The sequence below is a fragment of the Eschrichtius robustus genome, chromosome 1 (assembly GCF_028021215.1).
Source record: "Eschrichtius robustus isolate mEscRob2 chromosome 1, mEscRob2.pri, whole genome shotgun sequence".
Lineage (NCBI taxonomy): Eukaryota > Metazoa > Chordata > Mammalia > Artiodactyla > Eschrichtiidae > Eschrichtius > Eschrichtius robustus.
Genome location: NC_090824.1, coordinates 196072869 through 196094906, shown reverse-complemented (window position 1 = coordinate 196094906; position 22038 = coordinate 196072869). Strand labels below are relative to the sequence as shown.

The window sequence follows — 22038 nt, the reverse complement described above, 5'->3', positions numbered from 1 at the left end:
TTTGTGGGTTTGATTTTTTTTAAACCCTATAATATTAGAATGGCATCTCAATTATTACACAATCCTTTTCAAACAATTCTTAATATTAACAAGAGCTATAAAGAAATATCACATTTCCATAAACAAACAAATAAATGCTTGGAAATTAACTTAATGAGAATTTAAAGGCACTAGAGAGCAAGTATTAAGGAAGATAAAATAAATGAGAGAAAAAAGGAAAAGAAGGGAAGAGGAAAGGAAAAAATATTGATTAAAAATAAATAGAACTACCTCTCCTTATTTAAATTAGCAAAGCTGAAAACACTTCCTATGTAAATTCATAGATTTAGCATAATGTCAATTAAAATCTCCAAAGTATAATGAAATACTAAGGAAAAATACTGAGAAAGAATATGTTGTCTAAAGTAAATTTGAAAAAATTAAAAAATGCGGATGTATCTAAACCTACTGATACTAGACAACAACAAAAAGCAAATAGAAAACAATTACTTAAAGCTATAAATTAGTACATTTTAAGTATACAAGGACAACATGGATGGAACCTTGAAGGCATTATGCTAAGTGAAATCAGTCAGACAGAGAAAGACAAATACTGTATGATCTCACTTATATATGGAATCTAATAAAATCAAACTCATAGAAACAGAGAACAGACTGGTGGTTGTCAGACGGGTGGAGGGGTGGGCAAAATGAATAAAATGGGTCAAAAGGTACAAACTTCCAGTTATAAGTAAGTTCTGAGGCTGTAATGTACAGCATGGAGAGTACAGTTACAATACTTTGTTGCACATTAGAAAGTTGCTGAGAGAGTAGATCTGAACAGTTCTCATCACAGGAAAAGACAGGAAAAAAATAACAAATGATCATTTCTAGTATAATAATGTTAACATGAAGAAAAACAAATTGATCTCTTTAAATCTTCATGACACATCATAGAGGATTTTTAGGTGGGTTACAAATTTATTTTTTAACTAGAAAAATATGGAATATTTCTAGTAATGAAAGGGAGTTTGTCCTTTCATTTCAAGCAATTAACCAAATTATTATAAAAAGTATCTACAAAATGAAGACTACCAAACTAAAGATAAAAAGAAAACTGATGGAGTGAAAAGAGAGAGGAGGGACTTTGCAACTGGAATGCTAGATAAAAGTTTTACCTCCAAAATACACAGGGATGGAGCTAGGTCGATACCTAGTCCTCAAAAGACAAACTGTCACAAAATATCATTTTAATCAAAAAGAGGCAGGTTTGACATAAATACACTACCATGTGTAAAACTGATAGCTAGTGGGAACCTGCAGTATAGCACAGGAAGCTCAGGTCGGTGCTTTGTGATGACCCAGATGGGCAGGATGGGAGGGAGGTCCAAGAGGGAGGGGATATATGTATACATATAGCTGATTCACTTTGTTGTACAGCAGAAACTAACACAACATTGTAAAGGCATTAAAAAGAAAAAGAGGCAGAGGTGTACCCACTTAACCATGCACCAGATACTATTATAAACACTTTATATATATTAACTAATCTAACACTCACAACAAGTCCCCTATGAAAAAGATACTATTTTTATTCTCATGTAGCAAACTAGAAAAGGAAGTTCCTATTTACCCACCAGTGACAGCTAAGCAGTCAGAGCCAGGATCTGAACGCAGGCAGTCTCACTCCAGAGGCCATGCTCTCAGCCACTCAGCTATTTGCTTTCCTCCACACAACAAAAATTCATAGACCTTTCATCCTACAAATCTAAGTCTACCAGATGTATATAAATTACTATTATACAAGGCAAAACACAAATAAGAATGGTTTTGACAGAGTGCTTTGAGGATTCAGGTTTTCGGTAATGATTTTCAGTACTAGGGATAAGGAAAGCCTTTGCGGAAGAAATAATAGCCATAGTGGGTCTGGAAGGATATGAGACACAGAGATAGGGGAAGGGAGAAGAGAATATTCGACACTGAAGGAACAGAATGACCAAAAGCATTACAATAAAGCGGAAAAGCACTGGCAACTTAAATATTTGAGTTGAAAAGTACAGTAACTACAGAAGAAGTAAATGAAAAATAAATGATTCAGAGGCCTAAGGAGGTTACTAGACTTAACTCAGTACAGAAGACAGGGGAGTAACATGGTCAGAGTTGTCATACGACCACTGGCTATAAGAACTGGACAGAAAAGAGATGGAAACAGAAAGAAACGCCAGACGTTAATTCACTAGGCTAGGCGTGGTTAAGGATGGCTCAAGTAAAGCAGGGCCAATAGAAGTAGAGAAAAAGGAACAGACACGTAACACACAGCAACTACTCAAACGTCAACTAAATTAAGGAACTAACCAGGGCGGAAGGGATGCAAAGACAACAAAGGAGATGGACACGAGGCCACAATCCTGGGAACCTGCCAGAGGGAGCACACTACGGACTAAAAAGGCCTTGAGTGATGGGGTGGAAAGGACGTAAAGACAAACTGCCCTGCCTGGTTTGACCAAGTGCAAGAACTTAACTAAGGAGACTCTATGACATCAATATCATGAGAGAGATTATGGAGGTGTGCTGACAGAATTCAGTAAAACACTAAATGCAGAGGAGAGTCTGAGGTTTTAGGTGTGAATGAAAGAATAACCTTGTCATTAACAGTGACAGGGGACAAAGGAGGGAATGTAGGTTTAAAGCAAAAGGAGACATGAGTTCAGGATTCTAGATGTGAGACCAAGGCTTATGTAGTGTGATGTTCAGAAATTATGCTGCATCCCCAATATTAGTGCTTGACTTAGGGATTCAGAGCTAAAACTATAGATGTCACATAAAGAAACTTGAAAGCTGGGAGATTTCAAAAGAAAAAGTATCAGGTAAAAAAAAATGGACCAACGAAAGTTTAAGGAACTATCTCTATTTAGAAGGGAAGGAAGAAGAGCCAGAGAAGGCACCATCAGAGAGTTAAGATTACCACCAGAAGAATCAAGCAGAATCCAGCAGTGCTCCCAAACATTCTTCACATGGAAGTATGTAAATAAGACAATATTTGTGTGGCACAAAGGGGTAGATGTGGCTACTAATCACTGGGCGTTATTAACCCAGGAATGAAGGAAACCATTACTCTGTACACCAGTCAATCCCCTTGAGGCACTGTTGAGAAAGCCCTGTATTACCAAAAAGTCTGTATGCCAGAAAGTTTACAATTCTATTTCCCTAAAACTGTCTCTCTTTCAACAGTCACTGATTAGTTGGGTCAAATGGGCAGATGTGACAAAGAAGAAAAGAACACAGAAATAACCAAAAAACTTGGTAATTGAGAAATCACTGATGACTTTAAAAATCAGTGGGAATGGAAACAACCTAAATATCCATCAACAGATGAATGGATAAAGAAGATCTGGGGAATATATATATATATATATATATATATATATATATATATATATATATACACACATATATATATAATATTCCATTGGATATATATAGCCATTGTGTGTGTGTGTGTGTGTGTGTGTGTCTACACACACACACACAATGGAACACCACTCAGCCATAAAAAAGAATGAAATAACGCCATTTGTGGCAACATGGATGGACCTAGAGAGTATCATACTAAGCGAAGTAAGTCAGAAAGAGAAAGACAAATATCATATGATATCACTTATATGTGGAATCTAAAATACAACACTAATTAACATATCTATGAAACAGAAACAGACTCACAGACATAGAGAACAGACTTGAGGTTGCCAAGGGTGGGTGGGGGGAGGGAAGGACTAGGAGTTAGGGATTAGCAGATGTAAACTATTACATAGAGAATTGATAAGCTACAAGGTCCTACTGTATAGCACAGGGAACTCTATTCAATATCCTGTGATAAACCACAATGGTAAAGAATATATGTATAACTGAATCACTTTGCTGTACAGCAGGAATTAACACAACATTGTAAATCAACTATACTTCAATAAAATTTTTTTTAAAAATCAGTGGGAGAAGTTAGATTTCAGGAGGCAATTATGGACAAGGGAGAATAATTAAAGTATCAACATTGTTACCAGTCATGTTGCCCCTTCTGGTTACAGGGAGTAACCTAAATGGGATGATTCCTCAAATCTCACTAGCAAAAACATTCTCCTTTTAAACTAAATTGTGATTGTAATATGCTTTACCTTCTAACTCTTGTTTCATTCATGTTAATAAACAGGAAGAATAAATAAAAATCCTTTGAAACTTTGCAACACTTACCCAGTGCGAGACTGACCGACTTTATCACAAATATCCAAAATGAGGCCCCAATCCTCAGCAGTATTCATCTCACTGGTTGCTTTCTCTGTATATTATAAAAAGAAATCGCAGACACATTATTTTTAAAAATCTTTAAGAGGTAAATGATCACATTCAAATTACCAAACTGTAGTATAATCAAATATTAACAAATCACAATAGGTGTCAACACCTGGTTAATGAAATATTTAAGTCCATCTTTAAAAGAAGGTAGGGCACCTTTATTACCTATCATAATTATTTTCCCCATTTATACTTCATTTGTTTGTTACTTAGTATCAAAAAAAATAGGCCACTGATTTTTTGTTATAAAAATACACCCGCAGGCGCACACACACGCGCGCACACAAATCTATCCCTTTCTGCACACAGAAAGACTAAAATAAGGAATACTTTCATTCAAATAATTCTTAGCTTTACTCGCCAGCGAAGGACCATGACTAGACACAGATCTCTATCAAAATGTTTCAGGCAATTAAATTAATTAACTATCTAGTTTTGTTGATTTTGTTGTTTGTGGGGGGAGGTGCTGAATGAAAGAAAACCAAGCTTTAACTGAATATTTTCCCTTAAGTAAAAACTTGAGAAGTTGAAAAAAACAACAGAGGTATGGCAGATTGAACCAAATCACCTAATTTAGATCCCTTTCTTAATTACAATAAAGGGACTTCTTTCTTCTTTAACACAGACACACAAGGATAAGGAAAACATGAGAAGCAATAACAGCAACAACATCTCAAAAGCTATAGGACAACATTGATACATGGTAAACTACTCAGAAGACCCAAGAAAGGTGAATCCTGTATTGGCAGTAAGAAAGAAAAGCTTAAGAACCAGCTTGGTGATTTGCGACAACCTAGAGGGGTGGGATAGCGAGGGTGGGAGGGAGGCTCAAGAGGGAAGGGATATGGGGATATATGTATGCATATGGCTGATTCACTCTAACACAGTACTGTGAAGCAATTATACTCCAGTAAAGATCTATTAAATAAATAAATATTTTAAAAAAAAAGAACCAGTATGTTGAATCCTCAGAAAATTCAAGTACTCATAGCAGAAAGAATGTCTGCAATTGAGAATGAAGAAGAAAAAGAGGACCTCCAAGTTAGCAAAATCGGTTAGTGCTGTTTGAAATGTAGGTAGTCCCTACTTTGCTTCCTTACAGGCTCTAGCAATCACCTCTCCCCCTCGGAGCAAATGAGTGATGGTTTACTTTCTGCAGGTAAAGCACATTTTTTTTTCTAGACAAGGAAATACCAGGTATAGTTGAGACTTAGGCACCAAAAATAAGCAATTACTTCCGTTTTCCAGTCCAGCACGTAAGCAGCTTGGAAGTATTCACTTCATCCTAACAAGTAAAACAGTAAACAAAGTGAAAAGTCAACAACTCTTCTTAGGTGCCTCAGAAGTGAGGTCACAGGGCAAACTGCTGCCCCCAAAATGAGACAAATAGATAGGTGGATACAGAGAATCACAGCTTAACAGAGCAGAAGCCCGTGAGCAGAAACATCTCCAGGAACCAGTACCAGGGCACAAAAATCTAAACTGAAACTGACAAACTGCCGGAGGAGAAGTGTGCACAAGTCTGAGAGTTAAAACTCCAGAGAAGCCTAGGCTTAGGGCAGTCCCCACACTTTTGTGAGCTTTTTTTTTTAAATAAATTTAGTTGTTTTATTCATTTATTTTTGGCTGCATTGGGTCTTCGTTGCTGCGTGCGGGCTTTCTCTAGTTGCCACGAGCAGGGGCTACTCTTCGTTGCTGTGCGTGGGCTTCTCATTGCGGTGGCTTCTCTTGTTGCGGAGCACGGGCTCTAGAGTGCAGGCTCAGTAGCTGTGGTGCACAGGCTTAGTTGCTCCACGGCATGTGGGATCTTCCCGGTCCAGGGCTCAAACCCGTGTCCCCTACACTGGCAGGCGGATTCTTAACCACTGCACTACCAGGGAAGCCCTTTTGTGAGTTTTACTTCCATGGGTTCTCCCAGGTTCTCAAGGTGAATATCACAGAAAATTTCTCCTATTTTTCCAGCAGGGGGAGAGAAACTGATCATTTTGAAATACACCAGAGTATTCTCTTCTTAACAAGGCCTACTCTCAAGAGAAATAATTTTACCAGCACCTAACTAACTAGAGTTTTATCAGAGATTAACCCACCTGGGGGAAGGGAAATCCCAACGCTAGCCTGCTCTAGCCTTCCAAGTGGGAGAAGGGGAATATCCAACTCCAGCCCACTGTAGCCATCCCGTCCCAACTTAAGGGAGAGCAGCACATGAAAATTCACTCCCTGGGGCAGAGGCTCACTGAGCCCTAATCACAGGACTATCAGTACCTGATCCTCACACCACTAAAGGCTGGTGTCCCTTCATCTAGTACATCGTCTCCAGCTTCCAGCAAGCCACACTCTATAATGCGAAGACCACCGTTGGAAGAGACCAGACTAGCATCAGAACCAGACTCAGACATGACAAGGATGTTGGAATTATCAGACCAGAAATTTTAAAGACTATGATTAATATGCTAATAAGAGCTCTAATGGAAAAAGGAGGTAACATGCAAGAACAGATGGACAAGGTAAGCAGAGATATGGGAATTCTAAAAAAGAATCAAAAAGAAATACTGGAGATCAAAAATAGTATAACAGAAACAAATGTCTTTGATGGGCTCATCAGCAGTCTGGACATGGCTGAGGCAAGAATCTCTGAGCCTGAGGATATGTCAACAGAAATTTCCAAAACTGAAAAGCAAAGAGAAAAAATGACTGGCAGGGGGGAAAGAAACTGGAACAGATTATCCAAGAATGTGGGAAACTATAAAAGCTGTAACAAAGGCATAATTGGAATACCAGAGAAGAAGGAGAAAAAGAAATGGAAGAAATATTTGAAGCAAGTATAACTCAGAATTTCCCCAAATTAATGTCAGACACCAAACCACAGGTCCAGGAAGCTCCAGGAACACCAAGCACAATAAATGTCAAACAAACCAACCTCTACACCTAGGCATATCACATTCAAACTGCAGAAAATCAAAGATAAAGAAAAAATTAAAAAGAAGCCAGCAGAAAAAAACACCTTTCCTGTTCAGAAGTAAACATAATGATTACACCTGACATCTCAGAAACCATGCAAACAAGGAGAGAATGTAATCAAACAGTGTGGAGAGAATGAAATCAAACAGTGTGGAGAGAAAATAACCACCAACATAGGATTATATACCCTGTGAAATTATTCCCAAGGAAAGGAGAAATAAAGACTTTATCATACTAAGAAACATTGAGGGAACCCGTTGATAGCAGACTGGCTTTGCAAGAAATGTTTTAAAAAGGTCTCCAAGGGGAGGATATAGGAGACATGTATACACGTGTGTGTGTACGGATGTGTGTGTGTGCAGGTGTGTGTATAAGTGAAATGAATCACAGCAAGAACACCAGGAACAAAAGAGAGAAATTAGGAATAGTTTGCTACTAGAAGGTGAGTTGTACTACCAGTGAAGTGGTACAATGTTATTTGAAAGTGGACTTGGACTAGTTGTAAATGTATATTGTAAACTCTGAAAGTAGAAAAAAAAAAGTATAACTGATATGCTAAAAAAAAGAGGGAAAATGGAATCATATAAAATGCTCAATTAAAACCACAAAAGGCAGGGGGGAAAGTATAAGAAACAGGAACAAAGAACAAGGGCTACAACTAGAAAAATTGTAACAGATATGGTAGATATTAATTCAACAATATCAATAATCACTTTAAATGTTAATGGTCTAAATACAGACAGAGATTGTCAGAATGATCAAAAGATGAGATCCAATTATATGTCATCTACAAGAACCCACTTTAAATATACAGATACATATAGATTAAAAATAAAGGGATGGAGAAAGATATACCATGCTAACACTAATCACAAGGAAGTGGGAGTAGCTATATTTCTGACAGAGCCAACCCTGGGGCAAGGAAAATTATCAGGGACAGAGGCATTACATAATAGTAAAGGGGTCAATTCTCAGAGAAGACAACAATCCTTAACATGCATGTGCCTAACTACAGACTGTCAAAATAACTGAAATAAAAAGTAATGGAACTGCAAAGAGAAACAGATGAAGCCACTATTATAGTTGGAGACTTCAACACCTCTCTGTCAGAAATGGACAGTTCCAGTAGACAGAAAATCAGTTTAAGGACATAGTTGAACTCAACACCACCATCAATCAATTGGATATAATTAACATCTGTAGACTATTTCATCCAACAACAACAGAATACATTCTGCTCAAGCTCACCTGGAACATAACAAAACAGACCATATTCTGGGCCATAAAACACACCATAACAAATTTAAAAAACTGGAAATCATACAATGTCTGCTCACAGGCTACAATGGAATTAAACTAGAAATCATTAACAAAAAGAGCTGGGAAATCCCCAAGTATGTGAAGATTAAATAACACACACTTCTAAATAATACACAGGTCAAAAAAAGGAGAAATATTAAAATATTATGAATTAAACAAAAATGAAAGTACAACCTATCAAAATTTGTGGGAGGCATTTGATATCAATGCTTAGTGGGAAATCTGAATTTATACAACAGAAAAGAGAATCTAAAATCTCTAACATAAACTTCCCCCTTAGGAAACTAGAAGAGGAAATTAAATCCAAAGTAAGCAAAAGGAAAAAATTTAGAGCAGAAATCAATGAAATTGAAAACAGAAAAGAGAGAAAAATCAGTACAACCAAAAATTGGTTGTTTGGAAAGATCAATGAAGTTGATAGACAGGGTAACCAAAAAAAAAAAAAAAGAATGAGAGAGAAAACACAAATTATTAACATCAGAAATGAAAGAGGGAACCTCACTACAGATTTCATGGACATAAAAAGGATATTAAATGAATATTACTATGGGTGAAGAGCACTGAGAGAATCATGGGAGCCTCCAATTTATAGCCAGTCAGTCAGAAGCACAGGTAACATCCTGGACTGGCACCTGGAGTGGGGAGTGAAGGCAGTCTTGTACGACTGAGCCCTTAACCTGTGGAATCTGATACTCTCCCTAGGTAGATAGATAGTGTCAAAACTGAGCTAAATATGTGGAACATCTAGTCAGTGTTCACTGAAAACTGAAAAACTTCTTGGTGGTGTTGAATAAAAACACATAGTAATTATCAACAACTCTATGCCCACAAATTTGATAACCTAGAAAAAAATGGGCCAAGTCCTCAAAAGACACATTTGCCAAATCACAAACAAGAAGAGGCAGACAATCTGAATAGGCGTATATCCATTAAAGAAACTGAACGAATAATTAGTAACCTTCCAAAATAGAAAGCACCAGGCACAGATAGGTTAATGGTGCATTCTACCAAACATTTAAGGAAGAAATTATACCAATTCTCTACAATCTCATCTAGAAGACAGAAGCAGAGGAAATACTTCATAACTCATTCTATGAGGACAGTATTACCCTAGTACTAAAACCAAAGACATTAGTGGAAAACGACAGTCCAATATCTCTCATGAAAATATCAATAGATGCAAAAATCCTCAACAAAATATTAGCAAATCCAATGTAGAAGAAAGCAACTTAGAACAAACAAGAGCCTATATAAGAGGAAAAAAAAACTTCAAAAAGAAATAACTGTTATCTTCTGAAACAAAAACTATACCAAAGCAGAAGGTAACCTGTCTTGACTGGAGCACTGTAATGCCAAGAACAGGTATGTTAAAAGACAGCATCTCCAAGATCTTCACTAATATTTCCATGTTTTTTAACCTGAGATGGTTTGGGGGTAGAAAGCCTGATCCATACCAAGATTCTTACCTATAATGATAGGTCTTCGTGATGAGATAACGAAATTCCTGATCCCCTATTCCCCTCAATGCCCTGCTACCTCGTTCAACAGGCAACACCTATTTCCCCATTTTGACTTACTACTGAGAGCTGGAGGTCAGTCATAGCCAGTTTAAAAGCAGAAAATACAAAGCAGCCAACTCTGTCCAAATTCTTCATAGGTTTGCAATACCTGAGCCATATCACGGTCCCAAGGGATATAGCAACACCTGCCAGTTAGTCACTGCCATGGAGAACTATCCATAGAATATAATAAGGTGGCAGTGGGTGATGACCAATGGGTAGTGGCAGATAGGGTACCTATGTCCAATTACCCTACCATTTTCTAAAAGCAGATTATTCACACAAATTAATTCCTGTTAAGAATTAACACAAATGTCCAAAACATCTGAGATCATGGTAAGGTGACTTATTTGCAGGAAATTACAAAAGCTGGACAGATAGTCAACAAAATGGAATAAGTTTCTAGTCTAGGCCAGACCCTATCTGAAGGAGCTCAGACTCTAAAAACCGAAAATGAAACCAACAGATAGAGACCTGAATATATATAGAAAAAATATCACAAGAAAAATGCAAAGCCTAAAGCAAGTTGAAAAAAAGGTAAACACCTGGGAGGAGAGAGAATGAGTATCAGGAAAGGATTCTTAATGTATTTCGAAACTAAGACAGAGGGGAACAGGATTAATAATAAACTCTTATTTCTATTTAAGTGAATACAGTAAAGTTATCAAAACAGAAGAGAAATATAAAGAAGAATGTAGGCTGGCTGAAATAGAGACTACTTTGTGAAAGGCAGGAAGCACTCTGAGACCCAAAATACAAAATGAGGCATCTGTATTAATTCAAGAAACACCAGAAAGCCTAGAAAATCTTGAGCAAGGAAACAATCTGATCAGAGCTGGACTTTTAAGAAAAAAATGAATCTATTGCCAATATGTAAAAATGGTTTGGAAGAGGGAAAAGAAGAAAATATAATGAGAAACTTAACATTACTCTGGAAGCTAAATGGGTTACTTTGAAAGCAAACGTCTAAACGCTGTTTAATTTGTTCTCGCTGGCAGGTATGCCAAGAGGATAACTGAGCCAAACTGACCTGTTCAAGCTTCCATAATTGTAAATCCCTTGAAAATAACAATTTCTACTTTGGGTAATTCTTTCAATATTCATGCTTTCAGCCTAAATGCTCAATAAGTAAGAAATCTCATCATGTAACTGCAATATGAATCCATAAAAGTCATAGAAACATAGACCTTTAATAGCATCTACTTTAATGGTTTTCAAATTTTACCTTTCCATGCAGAAACCCTCTACAATGTAATTCTGATGCTGACTACCCAGAGTTAGCACACACTTCACAGGTTGAGGGCACGGAACTCCCCAAGTCTCCCCTCACTTCAGACACAGAAACAAGCTCTGGGGTTTCCAGCCACATGCACTTCTGACCAACTGGCTACAAATTCAGGGGTTTCCACTATCCCCTCAGGTTCGATAATTCACAGAACTCAGAAAAGCATTTATAATTACAGTTTTATTATAAAAGATACAAATGACAACCAGCCAATGAAGAGAGACGCACGGGGCTAGGTCTGGGAGGATCTCAAATGCAAAGCTTCTGTGCCCTCAGGACTCACCATCCTCCTGGCACATCAGTGTGTATCACCAACCAGGAAGCTCAACGGAGGTTCGGTGTCCAGAATTTTTATTGGGGTTTCATTATGAAGGTATGGTTGATTGAATGATTGGCCACCTCCTAAAACTCAATCTCCAGGCCTCCTCCCCCTTCCTGGAGGTCTAGCTGATATTGTGTGACTCAAAGCCCCAGCCATCTTATCACAAGGTTAGTCTTTTTGGAGCCACCAGCCCCCATGCTGAGTCATCTCTCTAGCATGGACCAAGGTATTGTCCCAGGAACCCACCATGAGTTAGAAAGACGCACCTATCACTCAGGAAATTCCAACGATTTACAGGTTCCCTTCCAAAAAACAGGGACAAAGATTAGTAAAATTATTTATTATTCAACAATCTCTTTTATACGAAAAATTTGTCTTAAAGGAAACCAATATGTGAAGTAAATTCAAGCGGAATTGCTCTAACTGAGGAATCCCAGAGCCCTACCCCATAAACTCCCAATACCTTTGAAGCCCAAGAAGACTGAGTGAGTCATCCTGAACAATATCCTCCAGTCTAACATTTACAGTCCACGGATTCAGCGTCCACAGGTCAAAAATAGTCAGAAAACAAATTCCAAAAAGTTCCAAAAAGCAAAACTTGAATTTGCTGTGTGTGGGCAGCTATTCACATAGCATTTTCATTGTATTTACAAATTATTTACAAAGCATTTACATTTTATTAGGTGTTACAAGTAATCTAGAGATGATTTAAAGTATATGGGAGAAATGGGGACTTCCCTGGTGGCACAGTGGTTAAGAATCCACCTGCCAATGCAGGGGACACGGGTTCGAGCCCTGGTCCGGGAAGATCCCACATGCCGTGAAGCAAATAAGTCCATGCGCCACAACTACTGAGCCTGCGCTCTAGAGCCCGTGAGCCACAACTACTGAGCCCGCGAGCCACAACTACTGAAGCCCACGCGCCTAGAGCTCGTGCTCCACAACAAGAGAAGCCACCGCAATGAGAAGCCCGCGCACCGCAAGGAGGAGTAGCCCCCGCTTGCCACAACTAGAGAAAGCCCATGCACAGCAACAAAGACCCAATGCAGCCAAAAATAAAAAATAAAAAAAATAAAAAAAGTATACGAGAGGGGAATTCCCTGGCAGTCCAGCGGTTAGGACTCCGTGCTTCTGCTGCAGGGGGCGCGATCCCTGGTTGGGGAACTAAGATCCCACATGCTGCGACACAGCCTAAATAAATTAATTAATTAAATAAAGTTAAAAAAAATAAAAGTATATTTGAGGATGTACGTAGGTTATCTGAAAACATTATGCCATTTTATATAAGGGACTTGAACATCTGCAGTTTTGGTGTCCACGGGAGTCCTGCAGATATTGAGGGATGACTGTACTTCATCTTAGAAAAGGAAAGCAAGTTATCACTTTGATCTGGTAGTGCACTTAATTCATCATCCTCACTGACTGGTAGCCAAGCAGATTTTTTTAAAACTTAGTGCATTTTTGAAAAAGAACACACTTAAATCTTAAAACCTATCACTCTGTTTAAAAATAGTTAAGCTTATTAAAACTTAACTTATTAAAAAGTAAATAGTTAACTACAAATGACAAGCTTATGTCTGATAAAATACAAATTGTCTATTATCATAACTAAGGATGATCTGAATTAAGGCATACCCAGGAGTGTCTGGTATAGTCGTTAGCAGATATTATGCTAAACATTCTCCTATGCACAAACAGGATCAGGATCTGACTCAAACTTAAATACACAGACCAGAAATGCAACCCATTTCAGAACGCTAAAATTGTTCACATTATTTATTGATGCTGCCTCAAGATCAAGAGCTATAGCACAGTTCTTCTACGTTGTAAAACAACAAATACTTTTTAAATCAGAAAAATATAAACTACCAGTAGCAGTTCAACATGGCTTTGTGAATAGCAAATGAATTCAAAACTATTTATTTTCTAAGACAAAAACACGGTATGTGGGAAAATAACACACACTTGCTTCTAAAGAATTCGAAGCTTCATAATGATCTCATTTTATCCTCAGATTATCCTTTTCCTTATACCCAAAAAGAGGAGATTGAGAAATTTGCCTAGCAGTACCCAAAAAAAATCACACACTGAGCCTCATTTGAATTTCAGTAGTCTTCTCAATGGATTGAAGCACTTTTTTCTGATAAGCAGCTACTTTTGATTTTCTCAAAATTTATGACTGCCAAAGATTTGGGGAGGTAAGAAATGCTGAGAGGATGATTGCCCATCACATTCAGGCTACAGGAAAAAGACTGTCATTCAGTCAGTTTGGAGACATAAAAGTTCATCAAAAATGGCCAATGGAAAAAGCAAGTCCTAAAGAAATTACCCTCTTTTTGAGATCGGAATCAATTTTTCAAAAACGTTTGTTTCACCGAATATCCCTATCCCTCCTGACCACTGGAAATTCCATTGGAAGAGCAATCTGAAGCTCTTCTAACCAGAAATGGAAGTAGGTGTCAAAGCAACAGCATGAAAGCATCTCAGAAAAGAGCACAAAATAGAAATGAAAATCTAGAAGCATTAGAAAGAATAGCTTACAGGAGAAGTAAAATAAGAACAGAAGAAACAATGAGCACAAAATTTCTTAACCCAGTGGATATCAGCCCTTTAACAGACCTGTATTCTAGATTTTTACATTTTTCTCCTGAGTATGTTTTCACAGTAACTGATTCCAGCCCTTAGAATCTGAGTAGCCTCCAAAGGCTCTGAACGATGTCTGCCTTGATTATAAGAGGAGTTAAAATGTATCCCTTGCATACTACACGGCAGGTACTGGGCTAAGTGCTTTACGTGCATCATCTCCTCAAAACAACCTTAATGAGGACTAATGAAGAGAAAGGTATGGCAGCTCAGAGGATCCACAGATGAAAAAGCCGTGGTGTAAAACCAACAAGGAAATATGCCTTGAGGAAAACATTGGAGACTGAAGAGGTAAAAAAAGGAGCCACATGCTACAAGGTCTTATATGCTATGTTGAAAAGTTCAAATTCCTGTGAAAAGCTGTAGATTCACTGAACTATTTTAACCAGAGGAGCCATATGATTACATTTACATTTTAGAAATATCACTGTCACCTGGAAAATGACTGGGGACAGACTGGAGGCAGGGATAACAGAGCTACTGGACTCTCCTAAAAGAGCAAGCTAAACCTGCTGGGCAGTGGCGATGACAACAGAAAGGAGGGGAGGCCTGAACGGACGGACAGATGAATGGACTCAAGAGCTATCAGGAAGAGAAGCACACAGACTACGGCAGCACCAGAATCCTGGAGGGCAAGTTCAGGGCGGCTGGGACAGAGTAGACAGTATATATTTGCCATGGGGATGTAGAAAATTACAACTACAGAATTTAAGAAAGACTCCCAGGTTCTTGACATATCTGACTAAGTAAACTGAAGTACCAGTCATGAGAACAGAGGAAAAGCAAACTTGAGAAGAGAAATTTGAATATGAGTTTGAACATGCTGAATTGGAATATTCAAGTCCAGTAAAGAGAACGTCCTGTGCTTTTTAAGTGTTCCTCATAGCAACTCCTTGAGGTAGATATTTTTATCCCTATTCACACAAGTGGAAAGTAAACTCAGAGGGGTTCTGTACTTGCCTATGTCCATATTTTGCCCACTTACTAAGAGCAAATGCTGCACCTGCAATTTAAACCCAAAGCCCAAGCAAGGTCTTTCCATCACACTAAACTGCAGGAGAAAAATGTGACATTGACATTTACGAAGATTAAACTGGTTGTGGTTTGATATTTACTGGGCTAGCAAAACAGACTAAAAACATGTCCAATTCTGTAGGCTATGAGCCGGTCCAAAGTAGTGTGACTAGGAATGCAATGTAGTATAAAAACAAAGACATGATGATTTGGTAGAGGCAGGGTAATGATTCAAAAATTCCTCTTTGGTTTCAAATCAAGATAACTAGAACATTATAAAATAACTGCATAACGAAGGAAGAACTAGACTGGAAAGATAAGTTCAGTTTTCTGATACACTGATTTTTGATTTTTTAGGTGATACTAGAACACCAAATAGATACGCAAGACCAGAACGATAGCAAGATATCAATAACTCATCCTTTAATAAATACTTATTGAGTGCTTACTATGTACCAGGCACTGTCCCTGAAGTACGAGGAACAGAAATGAAAAGTTCTTGTCCTTGTGGAGTTTACATTCTACACAGGTGGCAATCAATCAACCAATCAATCAATCAATGTGAGGTAGTTGAGTACTATAAAGAAACAAAATGGAAGAAGGACACAGAGAGGGTAAAGATGGGTATTTTTTACAGAAGGTAATCAGGGAAAGCCTCTCTTAGAAACTCTTCTGAACAGAGTCTTGAATGATGTGATGGACATCAAGACCTTCAAATACCTGAGGGAAAAATAGAAAACAGCACAATATAGATACAGAGGCAGGAATGAGCTTGGCATATTCAGACCCAAGAAGCTTAGAATGAGAGAGAGTGTTTGGAGACTGTCATCGTATCAGAGACATAGGAAAGGGCAGACTATGGGCCACACTAAGGAACTTGCATTTCCCTGTAAGTGGGATGGGAAGCTCCTGGAAGGTTCTGAGCAGGTAAATGACAGTACCTAAGATTTTTAAAAGATCACTGACCTTTGTAAATGAGAACTGATTGTAAGGGGCAAGAGTAGTAGCAAAGAAGCCTGCTAGAAATCTCCTGCCACAGTCTATGAAAGAGAGAACGATGACTGGAGTAAGATAATAGTGATGTGAGAAGGAGAAGTGATGAGATTCTGGATATATTTTTAAAGCAGAGCCAGAAGATCTTGCTGATAGCATGGATATGAAGCATGAAGGAAAAAGAAGAATCAGTGATGACTCCTAGACATTAGAGATGAGTGACAGTAAATATCAACGGTGCCATCTACTGAAATAGGCAAGGATGAAGGAATGAGCAGGTTTGGGGAAGAAACCAAAAACTATTATTATCTCTATATCCCATGTTAAAGATAAGGAAACTGAGGCACAGAACATCTAAGCAACTAACCCAAAGTCACACTGCTGGTAAGCAGCAAACCTGGTAATTGAGTCCAGGCAGTGTAGCTTCAGAGTCTGAATTCTTAATGCAAAGCTAAATTGCCTCCTAAGACTCCAAGGGGAAAAAAAGTCTCAAAAAAGAAGTTCCAGAACTGAACATTTGGAAGTCACAAAAAGGAGAAGGCAAAAAGACTAAAAAAGAGCTAAGCAGAAAATCGGAAAAAGTTTGGTGTCCTGGAAACCAAGTGAAAAAAGTACATCAAAGAGGAGTGCTAAGAGATCAACAAAGAAATGAACTAGGAATTGACCGATGGGTTTGGCAAGACAGAAGTCACCAGGGACTCTGAAATAAAAGTTTGATGGAATGAGTTATCTTCATAATTTAAGAGTTGAACTTAGCAAGAAATATAACATCCAAAATGAGATTCATGTATTCAGTAAGTGTTTACTAAATGTTTACTAGTGCCAGAGACTGGTCTACGTGTTAGGGATACAGTAGTGAACAAACCAAACAAAAATACCTGTCCTCATGGAGCTCACATTCTAGTAACATATTTAGGCGCTTCGTCAAAGAAAAAGTGATCACCAGTATTTTATCTCTTTATATGAAATGTTACGTGGTATAAATCAGTATGTAAATTTCCAATTTACCATTTCAGTTTATCAGTTTATTGATGAATAAAGCTAAAGGCAATTAATTTTGAAGTAGTAAAAATATATGCTAATATTAAGTGATAAATATATCAAGTGAGTTAGTGGGAGTACTTTAATATCACTGACATACTCACTGATGGACAAACTAAGAAGAAATATTGTTAAATGTATTCTACATACTATATTCTACATGCTATACTAGTGAAAAATTTTAAATGGGAGTCTATTGGACTCTGTCCAAGGATGATTTGTTGGGAGTCTCTGGCAGGTCTTCTTAGATAAACTTTCACGATATTTTGATACATGGATCGTGAGGAGAGAATTGATCCAAACACTAAAACCTAACTTTAAGAAGTAAGCTTTTCTGGGAGTTCCCTGGCAGTCCAGTGGTTAAGACTCCACGCTTTCACTACCGAGGGTGCGTGCGGGTTCAATGGGGAACTAAGATCCCGCAAGCCACACAGCAGTGTGGCCAAAAACAAACAAACAAAAGCAAAACAAAAAACAAACAAAAAGTAAGCTTTTCTGGAGCAAAACAATGTTCCCACACTCAAGAAGCTTACCGTCTAACAGGCTCAATGGACACGTTCTCAATTCAACAAACTTTTATTAAGCACCTACTCTGTGTCAACCAATAAGAGTTCAGGGGCTTAACACAAGATATAACTATCTTCAATGCGAAATAATTTGGTAAAGACAAAAAGTGTCCCAGGAGTTTTGAAAAGGGTGGAGATTACAGTGGGCTAGAGCAGTGTTTCTCAACTGGAAACCATTTCGTGCCCCCAGGGGACATCTAGCTATGTCTGGAGATGTTTTAAATCATAACTGGGGTTTCGGTGGGGAGGGGTGCCACTGGCGTCTAGTGGGGAGAGGTCAGGGATGCTGCTAAACACCCTACATTGCAGAGGACAGACGCCCACGACAAAGACATTTATCTGGTCCAAACCATCCGCAGTGTCGCTAATAAGAAACCCTAGGTTAGAGTAATCAGGAAATGATTCAGGTATGAGTTGGATTCTGAGTTGACTTTTAATCATAAGTAGGTGAAGAAAGGTAGAAGAAATAATACAAGCAAAAGTATAAAAGCAAGAAGGAGCCTGTGTCTGAACTGGGTGGCATAGGTACTGGGAAAGGTGTGACATTAAGAATCCAATGGTTCTTCATGACCTTTCTTTTTTTTTTTTAGATTCCATATATATGTGTTAGCATACGGTATTTGTTTTTCTCTTTCTGACTTACTTCACTCTGTATGACAGACTCTAACTCCATCCACCTCACTACAAATAACTCAATTTCGTTTCTTTTTATGGCTGAGTAATATTCCATTGTATATATGTGCCACATCTTCTTTATCCATTCATCCGATGATGGACACTTAGGTTGCTTCCATGTCCTGGCTATTGTAAATAGAGCTGCAATGAACATTTTGGTACGACTCTTTTTGAATTATGGTTTTCTCAGGGTATATGCCCAGTAGTGGGATTGCTGGGTCGTATGGTAGTTCTATTTTTAGTTTTTTAAGGACCCTCCATACTGTTCTCCATAGTGGCTGTATCAATTTCCATTCCCACCAACAGTGCAAGAGTGTTCCCTTTTCTCCACACCCTCTCCAGCATTTATTGTTTCTAGATTTTTTGATGCTGGCCATTCTGACCGGTGTGAGATGATTATCTCATTGTAGTTTTGATTTGCATTTCTCTAATGATTAATGATGTTGAGCATTCTTTCATGTGTTTGTTGGCAATCTGTATATCTTCTTTGGAGAAATGTCTACTTAGGTCTTCTGCCCATTTTTGGATTGGGTTGTTTGTTTTTTTGTTATTGAGCTGCATGACCTGCTTGTAAATTTTGGAGATTAATCCTTTGACAGTTGCTTCATTTGCAAATATTTTCTCCCATTCTGAGGGTTGTCTTTTGGTCTTGTTTATGGTTTCCTTTGCTGTGCAAAAGCTTTTAAGTTTCATTAGGTCCCATTTGTTTATTTTTGTTTTTATTTCCATTTCTCTAGGAGCTGGGTCAAAAAGGATCTTGTTGTGATTTATGTCATAAAGTGTTCTGCCTATGTTTTCCTGGACTTGAAGATATGGGGAGGGGGAAGGGTAAGAGGTGACAAAGAGAGAGTGGCATGGACATATATACACTACCAAACGTAAAATAGATAGCTAGTAGGAAGCACCCGCATAGCACAGGGAGATCAGCTCTGTGCTTTGTGACCACCTAGAGGGGTGGGATAGGGAGGGTGGGAGGGAGGGAGATACAAGAGGGAAGAGATATGGGAACATATGTATATGTAAACTGATTCACTTTGTTATAAAGCAGAAACTAACACACCATTGTAAAGCAATTATACTCCAATAAAGATGTTAGAAAAAAAAAAAAGAATCCAATGGAAATGTGGGTTCAAAAGGCAACAGGATATAAAGGTGATTGGGTAGCTGGAAGCTAGATTACATACGACCATGAAAACTAGATCAAGGTGCTGGCAACAGAAGAAGAAGGTATTAAGAAGTTGTTTTATTGTACACATTTGCCCTGGAAATTAATGTGGTAAGTTGTAAACCTGCTTGAGAGCAGCAGCATGCTGCTTATTCATCACTCTCTTACGTCACTGAGCAGTGTCCTGTAAATAATGTGCTAAGTGCTTATTAAATTAAATGTAATTTCCCAATTATTTATTTATTAACTATTACTAGTCATCTCTAAAGTTCCATCCACTGCTAAGATTCAGGACATTCGTTTAAACTGGCACCGAAGAAAGCCATCATTTAGTCGGTACCCACCATAGAAAGGCACTGTAGGAGGCCCCTCTACACATACTATTCCACTGAACCACAAACAGAATGTGTTTTCCCTCTCTTTAAAGACGAGGACGTTGGGACTCAAAGGGCTTCAGTAACTTGCCCATGATTCCACTCTGAGCTAGGCAGTGGCAGGGATGGGATTGAACCTTTTTCTAGTCTTAACCCAAACCTTCAAGCTTCAGTGGCAGGCTGTAAGTTACAGTTAAAAAGCAAAATTCAAACCTTTTATCATTACGATATACAAAGACATGAAAAGCAACTCCATTAGGGTGTCCTTATTCTTCTTTACTCTAGCAATTAGGCACGGTATTTAACTTGCTTTCATTCCACATTCGTGTGCCCCAAATGCTAGGAGCATTCAAATCACCCCCAAATTCTCTCCCTGAAAACTCAAACTCCTGTAAGTATTACCCTCAGACCAGGAAAACACACACACACACACACACACACACACACACACACACAGACACACAAACTAACCTGTTGAACTGGTATGATCAGTACTTAAAACCGATGATTCAGAAAACCAAAAACAGACCATTTCAAATTCAGAACAAATTAGCATTTTCGGATCCCCGGTCCTCTTCCACACTTAAAGTACTGAGACCTACCCAAGGAAGGCAGCCCAGTGTCTCCGGCCCTCAATGACGTCTACACTGTTGCCAAGTACTCCATCTTCATCACTCTCTCCCAAAATCTCTGACAGTCCGCCCTGAACCAGAAGCTCTGTCCTCCCGTTACAGTTCTATCACAGATTTTAAAGTCCCCTAAGGAAGCCAACCTAAAACATTCCCGTAGTTCAGACGTCTGACATGTGTCCCGGGAAACACTCTATCCTACGGCTTATCATCCTACGCTAGCGGAGACTCCCGAGCTCTCGACTCTGTCCTCCCAGAAGCACCGTCCCAGCACCAGCTCCCGCCCCAGCTGCTCCTCGGCGGCCTTCGACACCCACCTCTCCAGCAGTTCTTTCGGAACCCACAGCCCCAGCTCAAGGCCCGTTTCCCAGACTCTCACAGTCCCCCTTCTTTCCAAGAGGATGCACCGAGCCCCCAACCTCCTCCAAACTCTTACAGAAAAGAACCTCAGGTAAGGGGCAGGACTCGCCCGGCCCGGGGGGTCCAGACCGTCCGCCGCGAGCGGGCAGAGCGGGCTCGCGGCCCGCCGGGGGTGGACAGCGGGCGGCAGAAGCACCTACCGACGTCCTGATCGAAGGGATTGGTGGCAAAGAGAGGCATCTCCACTGCGTGCTGAGGTGTCCGCAGGGACTCCCCCTCGACACCGCGGGAGTCAGGGTACGACCGAGGAACGAAGGCTCCTCAGGCAAAAACAGCGACCGAGATGGACCCCCCGGGGTCCGCGACAGCTCCTCCTCTCCCCGACCCTCAGCTACCGCGGCAACAGCAGCGGCGACGGCGGCGACGGGAGCGGAGGAGCCGCGAAGGCCCCCCGCGCGGAGCCTGTCGGGAATCTGGGCGACCTCGGCGCCGCCTGCCCAGAACCTGCCCGGAACCTGCCCCGCCCAAAGCGGCCCAACCCCAGCGCCCCCTCCGCCCGACCCCGCTTTGATTAGCCACACGGGAGAGTGGCCGTGATGCCTGCGCTTCCTGCTTTGGCCTTGGTCGGGAGCCTCCGGAGGACGGGGTCCTCCGGGCGCGCCCAAGCCGACTAGCGAGCCCAGGCGTGAATCAGAGGCTGAGTAGAAAGAAAAGGGGTCGAGGCTGGGGAGAGGTAAGACCCTTTCTCCCGCCCGTTCCGTTGGTTGTCACAACTTTCTGGTCTCTGGGGAGGGGGATGGAAGCCCCT

The 22038-nt window shown here is 39.6% G+C and overlaps 1 protein-coding gene across 1 annotated transcript in view; it reads right to left on the bottom strand.

The window, feature by feature from the left end:
* STAM (signal transducing adaptor molecule) overlaps nt 1–21673 on the bottom strand; it is a 68492-nt gene extending 46819 nt beyond the window's left edge. The window contains exons 1-2 of the mRNA XM_068562039.1: nt 21431–21673; nt 4225–4309 (exon numbers count right to left, since the gene is read on the bottom strand). Coding sequence (XP_068418140.1) covers nt 4225–4309; nt 21431–21470 — 125 coding nt within the window. The 5' untranslated portion in view covers nt 21471–21673. The remainder of the gene's footprint in view (nt 1–4224; nt 4310–21430) is intronic.
* Between the last annotated feature and the right edge of the window lie 365 nt (nt 21674–22038).